The following is a 12,886-nucleotide window of genomic DNA, read 5'->3' as shown; positions in this document are numbered from 1 at the left end:
CTCCAGCAGAGCACCAGGATGACACTCTGTGCCACACCATTGGGCTTCTCTGAACATAGGAGTGGCAGGATGGGAACTAGCTGGCCTCTTCCTTTCAACATCATCTTAACCTGTTCTCTTGTGGTTCAAAGCAGAGGCCCCCAGAAGCTGAGAGGCTAACACTGAGGGAGGTGAGGTGAATGAACCATCCTCTTCCTACCACTTACTTTGACTTCCTTCAGCTGGAATGCAAAATCAGCAACAGGCCTCTGAGCATGGTGCTAGTTGTGAGGCAGCAGCCATGCTGCTGATCTGCTGGCAAAGCACAACAGTGACCAGTGAGATGAGACTCACACCTCCCCTGTCCCCGATCCCTTTAGGAATACAGAGGGGACGTAGCCCCTCCCTACCATAATGGACCTGCGACTGGCTTTTGCTCCCACTAACACATCAGTGGGGTGGGAAGAATGCTGAGGGAAGTGAGGGTCCTTCCATAGCCAGGTCACCAGATGCTTCACCTTGTCCAGAAGGAGTCCAAGAAAGGGAAAAGCAACCCTCCTGCCCTTGTGATTCTAATCCCTACAGGGAACTGCATTAGCAATACTGACCCTCCACCACTTCCTCTGCAATCCACTCAGGACAGGAGAAAACCATGGGGGAATCAGAACCTTCCAATGCACACAGCAAACTGCTCAGGACCTCAAAATCTAGACACTATAGGCCAGATCTCCAGCTGGTGCAAATCAACACAGCTCTTCAAATGGAGCTGTTCCAAAATACACCAGCTATGGGCCTGGCCCAGTGTTCCTTCTTCTGCCCATGTCAACCTGGGATCTGTGTCTCAACAGGAAAACCTTTTGGTGGCTCTATGGCTGATCATTCACAAGTTCCAGCTCAGGCACACATTGTATCTGTGTATTACCTCAGTAGATTAAATCTCCTCATTTTCTTTTGCTCCACGTATTAAAATATTCTATAAAATCAAGTGACCAAAAATCTATAGCTCTAAGAATACCTGGTTATCTTCTTTTTGTTTATCGCTAATCACAGTCAAACCTAAAGAAAGAAAGGCAAAGAAAGAAAGAAAAAGGAAAGCAATGATTTGTGAAAGTCTGATCAGGAACTGAATTGCAGGAGTGGCAGAAACGGCTTTGAGAAGAGATCCTCATAAATTGGAGGGCAGTTTGGATCTGACAGGTTCTAGCTCCCCGGGGAGCACAACAGATTCTTTCCTCCCACCAGCAGTCAGAGAGGGAGCAACGACAGCACTGGCTCCAAACACTAGCGGGTGTGGCAGAGAACCTGAGGACATCTGACGTGGCAAAGTCATGCGTCCGGGAATAGAGCTACACGGCTTCCTGAGAAGTCCAGACCCTCCCACAGAGAAAGGAAAGAAGCTCAGAACAGACTCTCTAGAGGAAAGAGGAGAACTTTGGCTCAGAGTCTGAGACAATTCTTGGGGCAAAGATGGCTGGGAAGCAGAAATCAACCTGATGTCCTGGCTCAGGCGTCTTGGTGGCAAATGTGGAGAGCTCTTGGGTTGAAGGACCAGTGGAGGTGGGCTGGAGGTCTGAGGCATGAGCAGAGATCCATGAGAGCCAGAGGCCCTGGAAGGGCCACATTGGAAAGTTCTTGTGGCCTCTGGGCTCTGACTAGGAGGACTAAGGCCAGAAGGGGTGTAACAAGGGGAGGCTACACCAGGCTGCTGCAATGGAGACATGGAGGCAAAAGGTGACCTTTCCTGGTGCAGCTGGCCTATCGTCCCAGTTGCAGAACCTAATGCACTTGGTTGTATTTGGCACAGCCCTGAAAGGGAGCCTCCAGAGGCTTGTGCCAGCTGGTTTAAGCTAGAGGATGGAGAACTGGAAGAAGGAGGGGGTTGAAAGTGGTTCATTCCTCCCAAAGTTCCACTTCCCGTGAGGGGCTGTAACTGTCCCACCTGCGGTGGTCTGGGGGTGGGCTGGAATTGGTTGAGAAGATTGCTAGGTGAGTTTGATGAGAGCTGGGTGAAGGAAGTAGGTGGAGAGCTAGTGGTGGTCTGCTGGAAGTGGCCAAACCCACTAGGCAGAGTGTTGCTGGAAAGTGGCTGCTGCTGAACTGCCCCTAAAGGAGACCCTGAAGGCGCCTGTTGAAACTGGTTCAATCCTGCTGATGATGTGCCACCCAAGCACTGTTGGCTTGAGCCAGGGGAAGGAGATCCAACTGAGGCCTGATGGAACTGGCCTAAGCCAGCAGAGGCTGTGAATCCTGCCAGCTGCTGGATTTGGAAGGAAGATGATGAAGGGGTTTCAGCTCCTGGAGTGTGCAGCTGGGATGGCGTGCTGGATGGAGAACCTACTGCAGAAGGACCAGCTGATGGTATAATAGACTGAAGCCTTTTCAGTTGTCTCGGTGTCTGGCTGGACGGCTGCCCCAAAGACCCCAAAACAGATACTGGAGGACGGAATATAGCAGTCGGGAGGCGCGGGTGGTGGGTCAGAGCTATTGCTACTGAAGTGGTGGCTGCTGCAGCTTGCAAGGGCGCCTGGATCAGTGGAGTCCAAATGACGGGGGTTGGTGTGGAAGCTGCTGCTGCGGCAGCCTGGACATTGTGAGCGCAGTGCGCCATCTCTCTGTCGTGCTGCACAATCTGCTGGATGATCTCGTTCTCCTGATAGTTGAAGACACCAGAGTTGAGGTCGTGCTGGACTTTATGTAGCAGGATGGAATTTTTCTTACCTGTAGAAAAAAAGGAGAGAGGAAGAATCAGTCTGATTGGTAAAAGCAAGGGGGAAACCTTTCAGCGGGTATCAATTGAAGGCCACTGCCTGCCCCTCCCAGTTCATTTTCGGGCCACATTGTCCCATTCTCATTAGTTCTCTCAAATGGAGGTGCCATGGCAGCTTTGTGCCAGCCAGTAAGCTGACATACACTACATCCTCTAGTCAAGTAGTGTCCCATAAGATCTTGCCTCATGGGGCATGAGGAGTCTTGCTCACCAGCGGTTGTAAGGGGCCAGGGTCAGGGCAGATTGGCAAACTGCTTTTTTTTGTCTGGAGGCTATTACCTTGTGCTTTAGAATCTCAACTTCCATTTAAAACAATTACTCTGTAGTGCTTGTGGTTGGAATGAAAACTCCAAACAGAAGACCTGAGTGTAACTATGTCAGTGATGTCTGCCTGAGCCTGCAGAGAGCCTGAAACAATAGCTCTGCCTCATTCACCTCAATGGACTAGTTCACTATGAAGTCTAATGGCAAAACATTAAATACAAACATTATTAACTATTTCACCCCTGAGCCAGTGCTGAGAGATGATTTTGTAAAGATCTGCTTTCAGTGGCATTTCATTTTGGTATCTCAAGTGGGTGGAGCTTGGTTTGTGGGTGGACCTTGCGTGAGTACTCCGACTTTCCCCCAAATTATATTCCTGCTGCATGCTCCTCATGCTGCCACCATGCTGGATTCCTTTGAATTGTAGAATCGTAAGACTGGGAGGGACCTTGAGAGGTCATCTATTCCAGTCCCCTGCCCTCATGGCAGCACTAAATGTTATCTAGACCATCCCTGACAGGCTTTCAACAAACAGCTCCTGAAGTGGCAGCTGGGACTTTCTTCTCACCTGGAGGGAATCCAAAACAGAGGCCAAGGTTTAGTGGGGTTTCCTGGCCATTGCACATTCCTGCAGTTTTCTGGAGAAGCTCAACATGTTCTCAGGATGGAACTGTACCTGATAAAACCCAGCTGCTGAAAGGCAGAAGCCATGTATGCCACACATACAACTTTGGATTTTCTAGGGCAAATTTCCTCTGGTGAATGGTAAGTTATTTTCTGCAGAAGACCTTTTATTAACACTTTGCTAGCTAATGCTCAGTGCTTCTGTAGCACCTTTCAACCTAGTGTCTGACAGCGCTTGACTAATTTCAAGTGATTTTGCCTCTCAACAACTCAGTATGGTCACTATTATTGTCCCAATATTTTTTACAGCTGGGTAAACCAAAGCATGGAGAGGTGAAGTGGTTTGCCCTAGATCACACAGCAAGGTAGTGACAGCACCCAAGAGTGCTGAATCCCAGTCTCCTCCGCTAATCGTTGGACATCCCTCCTTCGTATCCAGTCCACATCTCATTGCATCTACTCGGCTAGTGAGTCATGGTGAGTCAGATCCTCAGCCCTCCTCCAGTGCAAAGCAGCCATCAAGCCTGACGATCTGTCCCCCTGAGGCATTGGGGAACCCTCCAATGGAGCAGAACTGTCAGAGAATACTCTAAATCATCCTCATCTCCTGTATCTTGTTGCAGGGGGCATTTCTAGCAGAAAGGAGGCATGGGTGAGCATTCCTACACCTCAGCAAGCCTTGGCTGCCGCAAAGGAGCTGGAAGTGGCCTGGCATAAGTTAGAGCATACCAGAGGCATTCTGTGCTGGGACCTGGACCAGCCCCCACCCAGCCCATATATTGGGGGAGTGCATAAGGTGACCTAAAGCCACCTCCACCTGGCTCAAGCACAGTGGATGATCTGAATAGAGTGAATAGAGACACTGCGCAGCACACTGTGCTGGGTGCATACAACTTCTAATCATTAGTCACTGTGCATTACCCTGCAGGACTGAGGGAGAGACAGTGGAACTTCCTCCTCACCCTGGAGGTTTTGCAAAGCTCTCCAACCATTGTTTGAGTTCACAAGAACATCCTTCCCCCATGTTCTCCATCATATAAGTCCATGTCCATTTCCCCTTTAAGGGTGACTGTGACATTTAAGTCATCTCTCGACCCTTTCGCCCCAAGCTCTCAAAGCACTTTACAAATGGTAAGGAATTAAGGATGAAATCCTGATTCCATTGAAGTCAATGTGAACTCTGTCAATGGAGCCAGGACTTCACCCTAAGTCTCGCAGTTTCCCTAGCAGGGAGGTAAGTAAAGCAAGTACTTCTAGCTGAGCGGCAGTCTCTGTGCACTAGGAACAGAAGAACTCTCCCTCCCCAAAGGCTCTGCTTGCCCAGGTGAGAGCTCTCTGGGCAGCAGATTGCCTGCCATTATAGTTTCATTTGTGCTTTGGAAGTGGAATTTCAAGCCAATCAAATTTAAGTTCCAGCTCATCTTTCAGCCTTGCAGTGTAATATTACCCAGCACTTTGCCTTTTCCAAGTGTTGCAAAATTCAGTGACACGAGTTTGCCTGGCCCCAGAATCCACCTGGCACTGAGGGGAAACTTCATGTGATTAAAGAACAGCTCTGAGCCATGAGTGAGGGTGTTGTGTGGAGCCCTTTCACCAGATCACGGCACCTTCTCAATGGGAGAGAACGTCTGATGCATCAGAATTTAGTTGTATCCTCAAAGCCTAATGAAAACGAACTACTCTGTTCCAGCATTGCTTCATCAGGAGTTGCTGCTCATAGGGGTTTGTATCATATCCTTAACAAACTGGCTTCAATTAAATCCACCACTTGACTTTTCAAGGGTACTCCACCAGGGGCAGCCCTAGACTAGCTGACAGCAACTGGCACCCTCGGCGAACCATGCAATCCACGCCCCCCACCCCCAAGCCCCAAGAGCAGCTCTAGGCTGAGATTTTTGGTAAACTGGGAAACATTTTGCCCCTTTTTTTTCTTTTAATGTTTTTAAGTGTTTTTTTTAAACAGAGGCTTAATTATTCAGTTTGTCTGTCCGTCCATCTGTTCAACCAATGTTTCTGAAATCAGATAAAATAGAGACACGAAATTTTCAGAATAGATTTGTACATGACAGCTCGATGATATTTCCATCCGATTTCAAATAAAAATGCATTAAAAATGTTAATTATAATTTTATTATTACAAATCCAAAATCATCCATTATGCTATCCTGCTTTAACTGCCATTACCACCACATCCAATATAGAAAGAAATAAGAAAACTCTTCAATGAACTTTAACCTGTATTTACAAAACACTCCGAATAAAAAACACTCTGTGCTCTTAAAACATGACTTTTCTTGCTTTAACTTTTGAAAATTCAGTCACTAGTTCTTTTAGATCCAGTTTTCAGGCTATTTCATGCTGTATTGACATCGTGGCAAGTCCAACAAGTCTCTCTTGCACCATTGTTGAACGCAGATATGTTTTTATCAATTTTAACTTTGAGAAGCTACGTTCCCCACTAGCTACGGAAACTGGCAAAGTTAAAAGAATGCGTAGAGCTATGAAAATGTTTGGAAAATTGTCTTATTTTCACAAACAAACTTCAGTACTTCTTCAGGAGAGGAATGTTTCTTAAGTCGTCTGGAAAAAGCCTGAAGCTCACTACACAAATCATAGAATCATAGAATATCAGGGTTGGAAGGGACCCCAGAAGGTCATCTAGTCCAACCCCCTGCTCAAAGCAGGACCAATTCCCAGTTAAATCATCCCAGCCAGGGCTTTGTCAAGCCTGACCTTAAAAACCTCTAAGGAAGGAGATTCTACCACCTCCCTAGGTAACTCATTCCAGTGTTTCACCACCCTCTTAGTGAAAAAGTTTTTCCTAATATCCAATCTAAACCTCCCCCACTGCAACTTGAGACCATTACTCCTCATTCTGTCATCTGCTACCATTGAGAACAGTCTAGAGCCATCCTCTTTGGAACCCCCTTTCAGGTAGTTGAAAGCAGCTATCAAATCCCCCCTCATTCTTCTCTTCTGCAGGCTAAACAATCCCAGCTCCCTCAGCCTCTCCTCATAACTCATGTGTTCCAGTCCACTAATCATTTTTGTTGCCCTTCGCTGGACTCTCTCCAATTTATCCACATCCTTCTTGAAGTGTGGGGCCCAAAACTGGACACAGTACTCCAGATGAGGCCTCACCAATGTCGAATAGAGGGGAACGATCACGTCCCTCGATCTGCTCGCTATGCCCCTACTTATACATCCCAAAATGCCATTGGCCTTGGCAACAAGGGCACACTGCTGACTCATATCCAGCTTCTCGTCCACTGTCACCCCTAGGTCCTTTTCCGCAGAACTGCTGCCTAGCCATTCGGTCCCTAGTCTGTAGCTGTGCATTGGGTTCTTCCGTCCTAAGTGCAGGACCCTGCACTTATCCTTATTGAACCTCATCAGATTCCTTTTGGCCCAATCTTCCAATTGGTCTAGGTCCTTCTGTATCCTATCCCTCCCCTCCAGCGTATCTACCACTCCTCCCAGTTTAGTATCATCCGCAAATTTGCTGAGAGTGCAATCCACACCATCCTCCAGATCATTTATGAAGATATTGAATAAAACCGGCCCCAGGACCGACCCTTGGGGCACTCCACTTGATACCGGCTGCCAACTAGACATGGAGCCATTGATCACTACCCGTTGAGCCCGACAATCTAGCCAGCTTTCTACCCACCTTATAGTGCATTCATCCAGCCCATACTTCCTTAACTTGGTGACAAGAATACTATGGGAGACCGTGTCAAAAGCTTTGCTAAAGTCAAGAAACAATACATCCACTGCTTTCCCTTCATCCACAGAACCAGTAATCTCATCATAAAAGGCGATTAGATTAGTCAGGCATGACCTTCCCTTGGTGAATCCATGCTGGCTGTTCCTGATCACTTTCCTCTCATGCAAGTGCTTCAGGATTGATTCTTTGAGGACCTGCTCCATGATTTTTCCAGGGACTGAGGTGAGGCTGACTGGCCTGTAGTTCCCAGGATCTTCCTTCTTCCCTTTTTTAAAGATTGGCACTACATTAGCCTTTTTCCAGTCATCCGGGACTTCCCCGGTTCGCCAGGAGTTTTCAAAGATAATGGCCAGTGGCTCTGCAATCACAGCCGCCAATTCCTTCAGCACTCTCGGATGCAACTCGTCCGGCCCCATGGACTTGTGCACGTCCAGCTTTTCTAAATAGTCCCTAACCACCTCTATCTCCACAGAGGGCTGGCCATCTCTTCTGCATTTTGTGATGCCCAGCGCAGCAGTCTGGGAGCTGACCTTGTTAGTGAAAACAGAGCTCTGTAGAAATCTGTAGCATCAATGTCTTTTGAATTTTCATGAGTCAACGCCAACTCCAGCTTTATACAAAATTCTCTTATCTGTTTTGCTGTTCTCTTTTGCAAGCTGTGGATATCATATAGAAAGCCAAATACTGACTCTAGCTGCTGTATCTGTTGAAATCTTTCGTCAACCAAGTGAATAGCAGTATCAAGGACTACAAAGTAGAAATTCACTTTGAACCTTTGTTTTGGGTTCTGAATGGGTGTGTCTCGTCCTTCATATGAAAACTGCTGTTTCTTTTGCCAAATGCGAACTGGCTCTGGTGCAAATTCTGTCAGAAAGTCTATTTCTTCAGAAAGCTCAAGAGAATCTACCAGTGTTCTTTCAAACCCTTCATCACTTCTGAATTCCTCCAGAATATTTTTAGTTTGCTGCAGTTTTTGAATAGCAGAATGCATGTTCAGGTTCTTTTCCTGAAGCTGCTTACTAGTGAGGTTAATCTCGAAAAGGATATTATACCACAAAATGAGTGAAGTCACAAATTTGAACTTGGAAAGGCCATTTGCAAGAGCTTCTGCATCTGAACATACCATATTGCCAGATAATGTAGTAAAGGTGGTATCATCAGAAATTTCAACTAGGGCATCATAAATGTTTCCAAGTTCATAGCGAAGAGGCTTCAAAGCATCAATGCGACTCTCCCCATCTTGTCTGACTAAGTGGTTTCACAGTTAGAGAATTCACGTGGCGAGTTAGAATCTCCCAACAGTGTGTTGAGCCTGAGAAAAACACATAAACATGTTGCACCAGGTCAAAGAAACTGCCTGACTCCAAACAGCATCTATCAGCATCATTGACAATCAAATTCAGAGAATGCACACTGCAAGGAACGAAAAAGGCCCTAAGATTGATTTCCATCATTCTCCTTTGCACACCATTGTCTTTACCCTTCATATTACTCCCATTATCATAGCATTGGCCACATAAGTTTTCAACAGATAATGACATTTTTCAAGCTCTTGTAGAATAGTTTAAGTCATAAATGCTCCAGTCATCTCCTTCAGTGGTACGAAACCCAAAAAATGTTCCTTTATAAGCACTTCAACATTATCTTCATCTGCAGACTTTTCCATATCCACAAAACGAATGACCATCGTCATTTGTTCAACATGACTCACATCTGGTGTACAGTCCGGTATTATTGAAAAGTATTTTGCAGAATGGGCAGCTTCTGCAATTTTCTTTTTAATGGCATTTGCTAGGATTTGAATCAGTTCATTCTGCATATTTTTTCCTCAGTAATGAACCTGTGTTTCATCATCAGTTATTTTACGTAGATGCTCCTTCATGACTGGATCAAAAAGCTAGGTATTCAACATATTTTAAAAAGTTTCCATTACTTGGAGTGTATAAATTTTCATTTCTACCATGGCCGCGGAATGCTAAATTTTGCCCACAAGAACTCTCACTGAAGCAATCAGACGCTGTAATATTTGTTGCCAATATATTCTTCTTTTTCCTTGATCACATGTAAATTTTCTTCATCGATAGTTTTTCCTTTTTTCGATCATAATTCAAGTTCTTTCCAATTTTGAAAACATCCCAAATGTTCTATACTTCTTTCATGAGAAGAGAGAATTGAAGATATGTTTTTCCAGACCTTCGAATCATTTTCAGTAAGTGATGTACCAATTGCTTGATTTCTAAACAACTTGCAGCAAAAGCAAAACACAGAGTCCTTCGAAACTGAATATTGTAACCAACTTCGATGAATTTCTTCCCCATTAATTAGTTTCCTCTTGTAATGCTGAGCAGAGAGTTTTCTGTTATTTCCATCCTTAAGGAAGGGAAATTCATGAACTTGTTCGGGTCCATGTTCCACAAGAATTTGCCGCACACTTGTCATCACATCTGGGCCATGAAGCTGGGTCCCCATATTGTAACTTGTTTGTAACTTCCTCATCCTTTCTTCCTTCTACTTCATTTACTTCAATTTCTGCATGTGTCTCTGAAGGTGAATAAATTTTCTCCACTTCCATATCAGTCTGATGCTGTGAGCTGCCTTCATCTAGAAGTAAGTTTCCATCATCTTGAGTTTCCAAACTGCTTTTTTGTGGATGTGAGCTACCCTCATCTTGAAGTAATATACCTTCATCTTGATGTTCCAAACTGCTTCCAAGCGGATGTGAGCTAACCGCCTCTCCAAGTAAAATTCCTTCATCTGGATGCTGTGAACTGCTTCCATCTTTATTTGGATTAATGAGAAGATATTTCAGGAAGGATCCCTGCTGTTTTGCTTGGTCCTTTTCCTTCTCAGCCTTTCATTTATGATACTCAGCTCCTGAAAAGAGGTTTTCTTTTTCCTCTTTCTGCCATGGGGCATTTGAATATTGTTATGTACTAACTGTGCTCCCGACTGCAAGCATTATAGCGTTAAGGATGGCTGTCACACCACATGGTTGGAGATTTAAACCACAATGCAGCCATCCCAACATGCCTTTTCACTGCTTAAAGGTTCAATGATTAGTAACATACACTCACTTACCTATTATAACAGTTAGTTACAGTGTTTACACGGAAACAAAATGACCTTTTTCGACGTTATAACTCGACACCGGTTGTTTGGAACTCGACACGGTTACCCGCTTGGAGTGTGACTTCATCACTTTCGTAGTCTATTAAGCATTAACGCTGTTACTTTTCTTTTATGAATCTTATTTATTACATGTGAACCATTTATAACAAAGAAAAGTTCATAATTATACAGCCCGATAATAACGCTAAGATTTAATAACTCTTGAAGATATTCACATTTTGGATATATAATGCTGAAAGACGATATTCTTTACTCTTTGGCACCAAGAAACACAATTTTCCACAGTATTCGCTTGATTCTTAACCGTGTACCTGCGACGTGTCTTAAAAGGACTGTTTGACATGTATCAATTCGCGATATCTCCGCTCTACATGAATTTCCGGCTATGTGACCTTGATGTATATTCGAGTTAGGTGTCACTAGCATTGCAGCTCTTGCCACTGGTGGATGTGTTTCATTATGGCTGAATTATTGCTTATCAAAATTGCGGAGTGGGTCATCTTGACCCTATGTCGCAAATTGAAATTCTTTTTTGCTAAAATATTATTTATTTTTGCAGTAAATAAAAGATTTCACATATTAATAAATTCTCAGAAATGTAGAGAAATGAATTATAATTCCTATTCCCTCCATATATGCATGGGAATTGAAATAATGACATCTTCGTATTTTATTTGTATTTTTTTCATTTTTAATTTTTTTTCGTTTTATTATTTTTTTAATTTGATTTTTTTTCCAAGAATTTGGGGCCCCATTTAACTTGGCACCCTAGGCGACCACATAGTTCACCTATATGGACGGGCCGCCCCTGCACTCCACACTCCCAGCTGATCCCATCCTGAAGATATTAGAGCAGCTGCCTGTGGGTTTCCCTTTAGCTTTTGTTTCTTGGTGCTGGCAAGATTTGGAGGGCTCAGGTTAGTCAGTAGTAACCTGCGTGCATGTTGGGTATACAGCACTGAGGAGTGCACGTATGCATAGCAGCTTGTCTTGAGACTGGGGTTCAAGGTGAGTATACAGTGGCATCCTAAGGCGCCAGCCAGTTTGGATTAAATCAAAAGCGATATTAACCCTCCTCCCAAACAAAACTTTCCTCAAGCTCCACACCAATCAGTTAACTTCCTTTCTCATTCTGTTTCAGTGCCCCAGGCTCCTGCCTGCACTTTCAGCTCCCATCCAAAACCAGGACTGACAAACACCCTTCCTCCCAGTGGGTTTGCAGAATTTGAATTAGATACAGGCATAGCATGGCAGATTGGATCTGTAAACACTGTCCATCCTGAACTCTGGCACCACAGCCACATCACATCTTCAGAATTAAAGAATGTAGGCAAAATTAATGCCAGTCAACAAAGTTTATGAAAGATAGGGCTTGTCAAATAAACTTGTCATCATTCTTTGTTGAGATCATTATTCCAGATTAACTTTCACATGTAGACAAATTCTAAGGATTTGACTTAGACCCACATGATATTCTGATACAAATATTTAGCACTATACAAAATCAATGCAACTGGTTAACCAACAGACTGCAAAAAGTAATTGTAAGTGGGGAATCGTCATCCAGTGGGGATGCTTCTAGTGCGATCCTGTAGGGAATCTGTTCTCAGTCCTATGCTATTCAATAGCTTTATCAATGATTGGGCAGAAAATATAAAATCTTTGCAGGTAAAATTTGCAGAGGACACAAAAATTGGTGGAGTGCTAAATAATGATGAGGACATGTCATTAATACAAGCCAACCTGGATCGCTTGGTAAGGTGAGCCAATGTGCAGTTTAACACAGCCAAATGCAAGGTCATACATCGAGGAACAAAGAATATAAGTCACCCTTATAACTGGGGGACTGTACCCTGGAAAGCAGTGACTGAAAAAGAGTTAGGGGTCATGGTAAGTAACCATCTAACATGAACGCTCAGCGCAATGCTGTAGCTAAGAGGAAGAATGGGATCCTAGGATGCAAAAGCAGGGGAATATCAACCAGAAGCAGGGAGCTGGTATTATGTCTGGACATGGCACTAGTGAGACCATTACTGGAGACTGTGCCCCATTTTGGTGTCCACACTTCAAAAAGGATGTTGAAAAACTAAAAGGGGTACAGAAAAGAACTACAAGAATGAGTCAATATCTGGAAAACCTGCCATAGAATGAGAGTGACTGCTACACATATAACCAGGATAGACAAGCTCTGATTCTCCCTGCAGCTCATGTAGCTATTTATACCAGTGCAAAATAGCTGTGAAAAGCTACAATTTGAATTTGGCAGTGTTTTGCACTGGTGTAAATAGCTATATGAGCTGCAGGCAATGGAGCATCAGACCCTGTATGATTCCGTCATCATTCAAACCATATATCTGAGGACTGTTTTATGGAGGACAAGAGTGTGGCCACTTCTG

The 12,886-nt window shown here is 44.4% G+C and overlaps 1 protein-coding gene across 1 annotated transcript in view; it reads right to left on the bottom strand.

Annotated features, from left to right (window-relative positions):
• Window positions 1–1,032: 1,032 nt before the first annotated feature.
• The window catches only part of HCN4 (hyperpolarization activated cyclic nucleotide gated potassium channel 4), a 169,145-nt gene continuing 157,291 nt past the window's right edge, over window positions 1,033–12,886 (bottom strand). Inside the window, exon 8 of the mRNA XM_073361426.1 lies at window positions 1,033–2,697. Coding sequence (XP_073217527.1) covers window positions 1,145–2,697 — 1,553 coding nt within the window. The 3' untranslated portion in view covers window positions 1,033–1,144. The remainder of the gene's footprint in view (window positions 2,698–12,886) is intronic.

The sequence above is a fragment of the Lepidochelys kempii genome, chromosome 10, assembly GCF_965140265.1.
Source record: "Lepidochelys kempii isolate rLepKem1 chromosome 10, rLepKem1.hap2, whole genome shotgun sequence".
Classification (NCBI taxonomy): Eukaryota; Metazoa; Chordata; order Testudines; family Cheloniidae; genus Lepidochelys; species Lepidochelys kempii.
The sequence above is the reverse complement of the archived record's forward strand: the minus strand, read 5'-3'. Positions and strand labels throughout refer to the sequence as shown.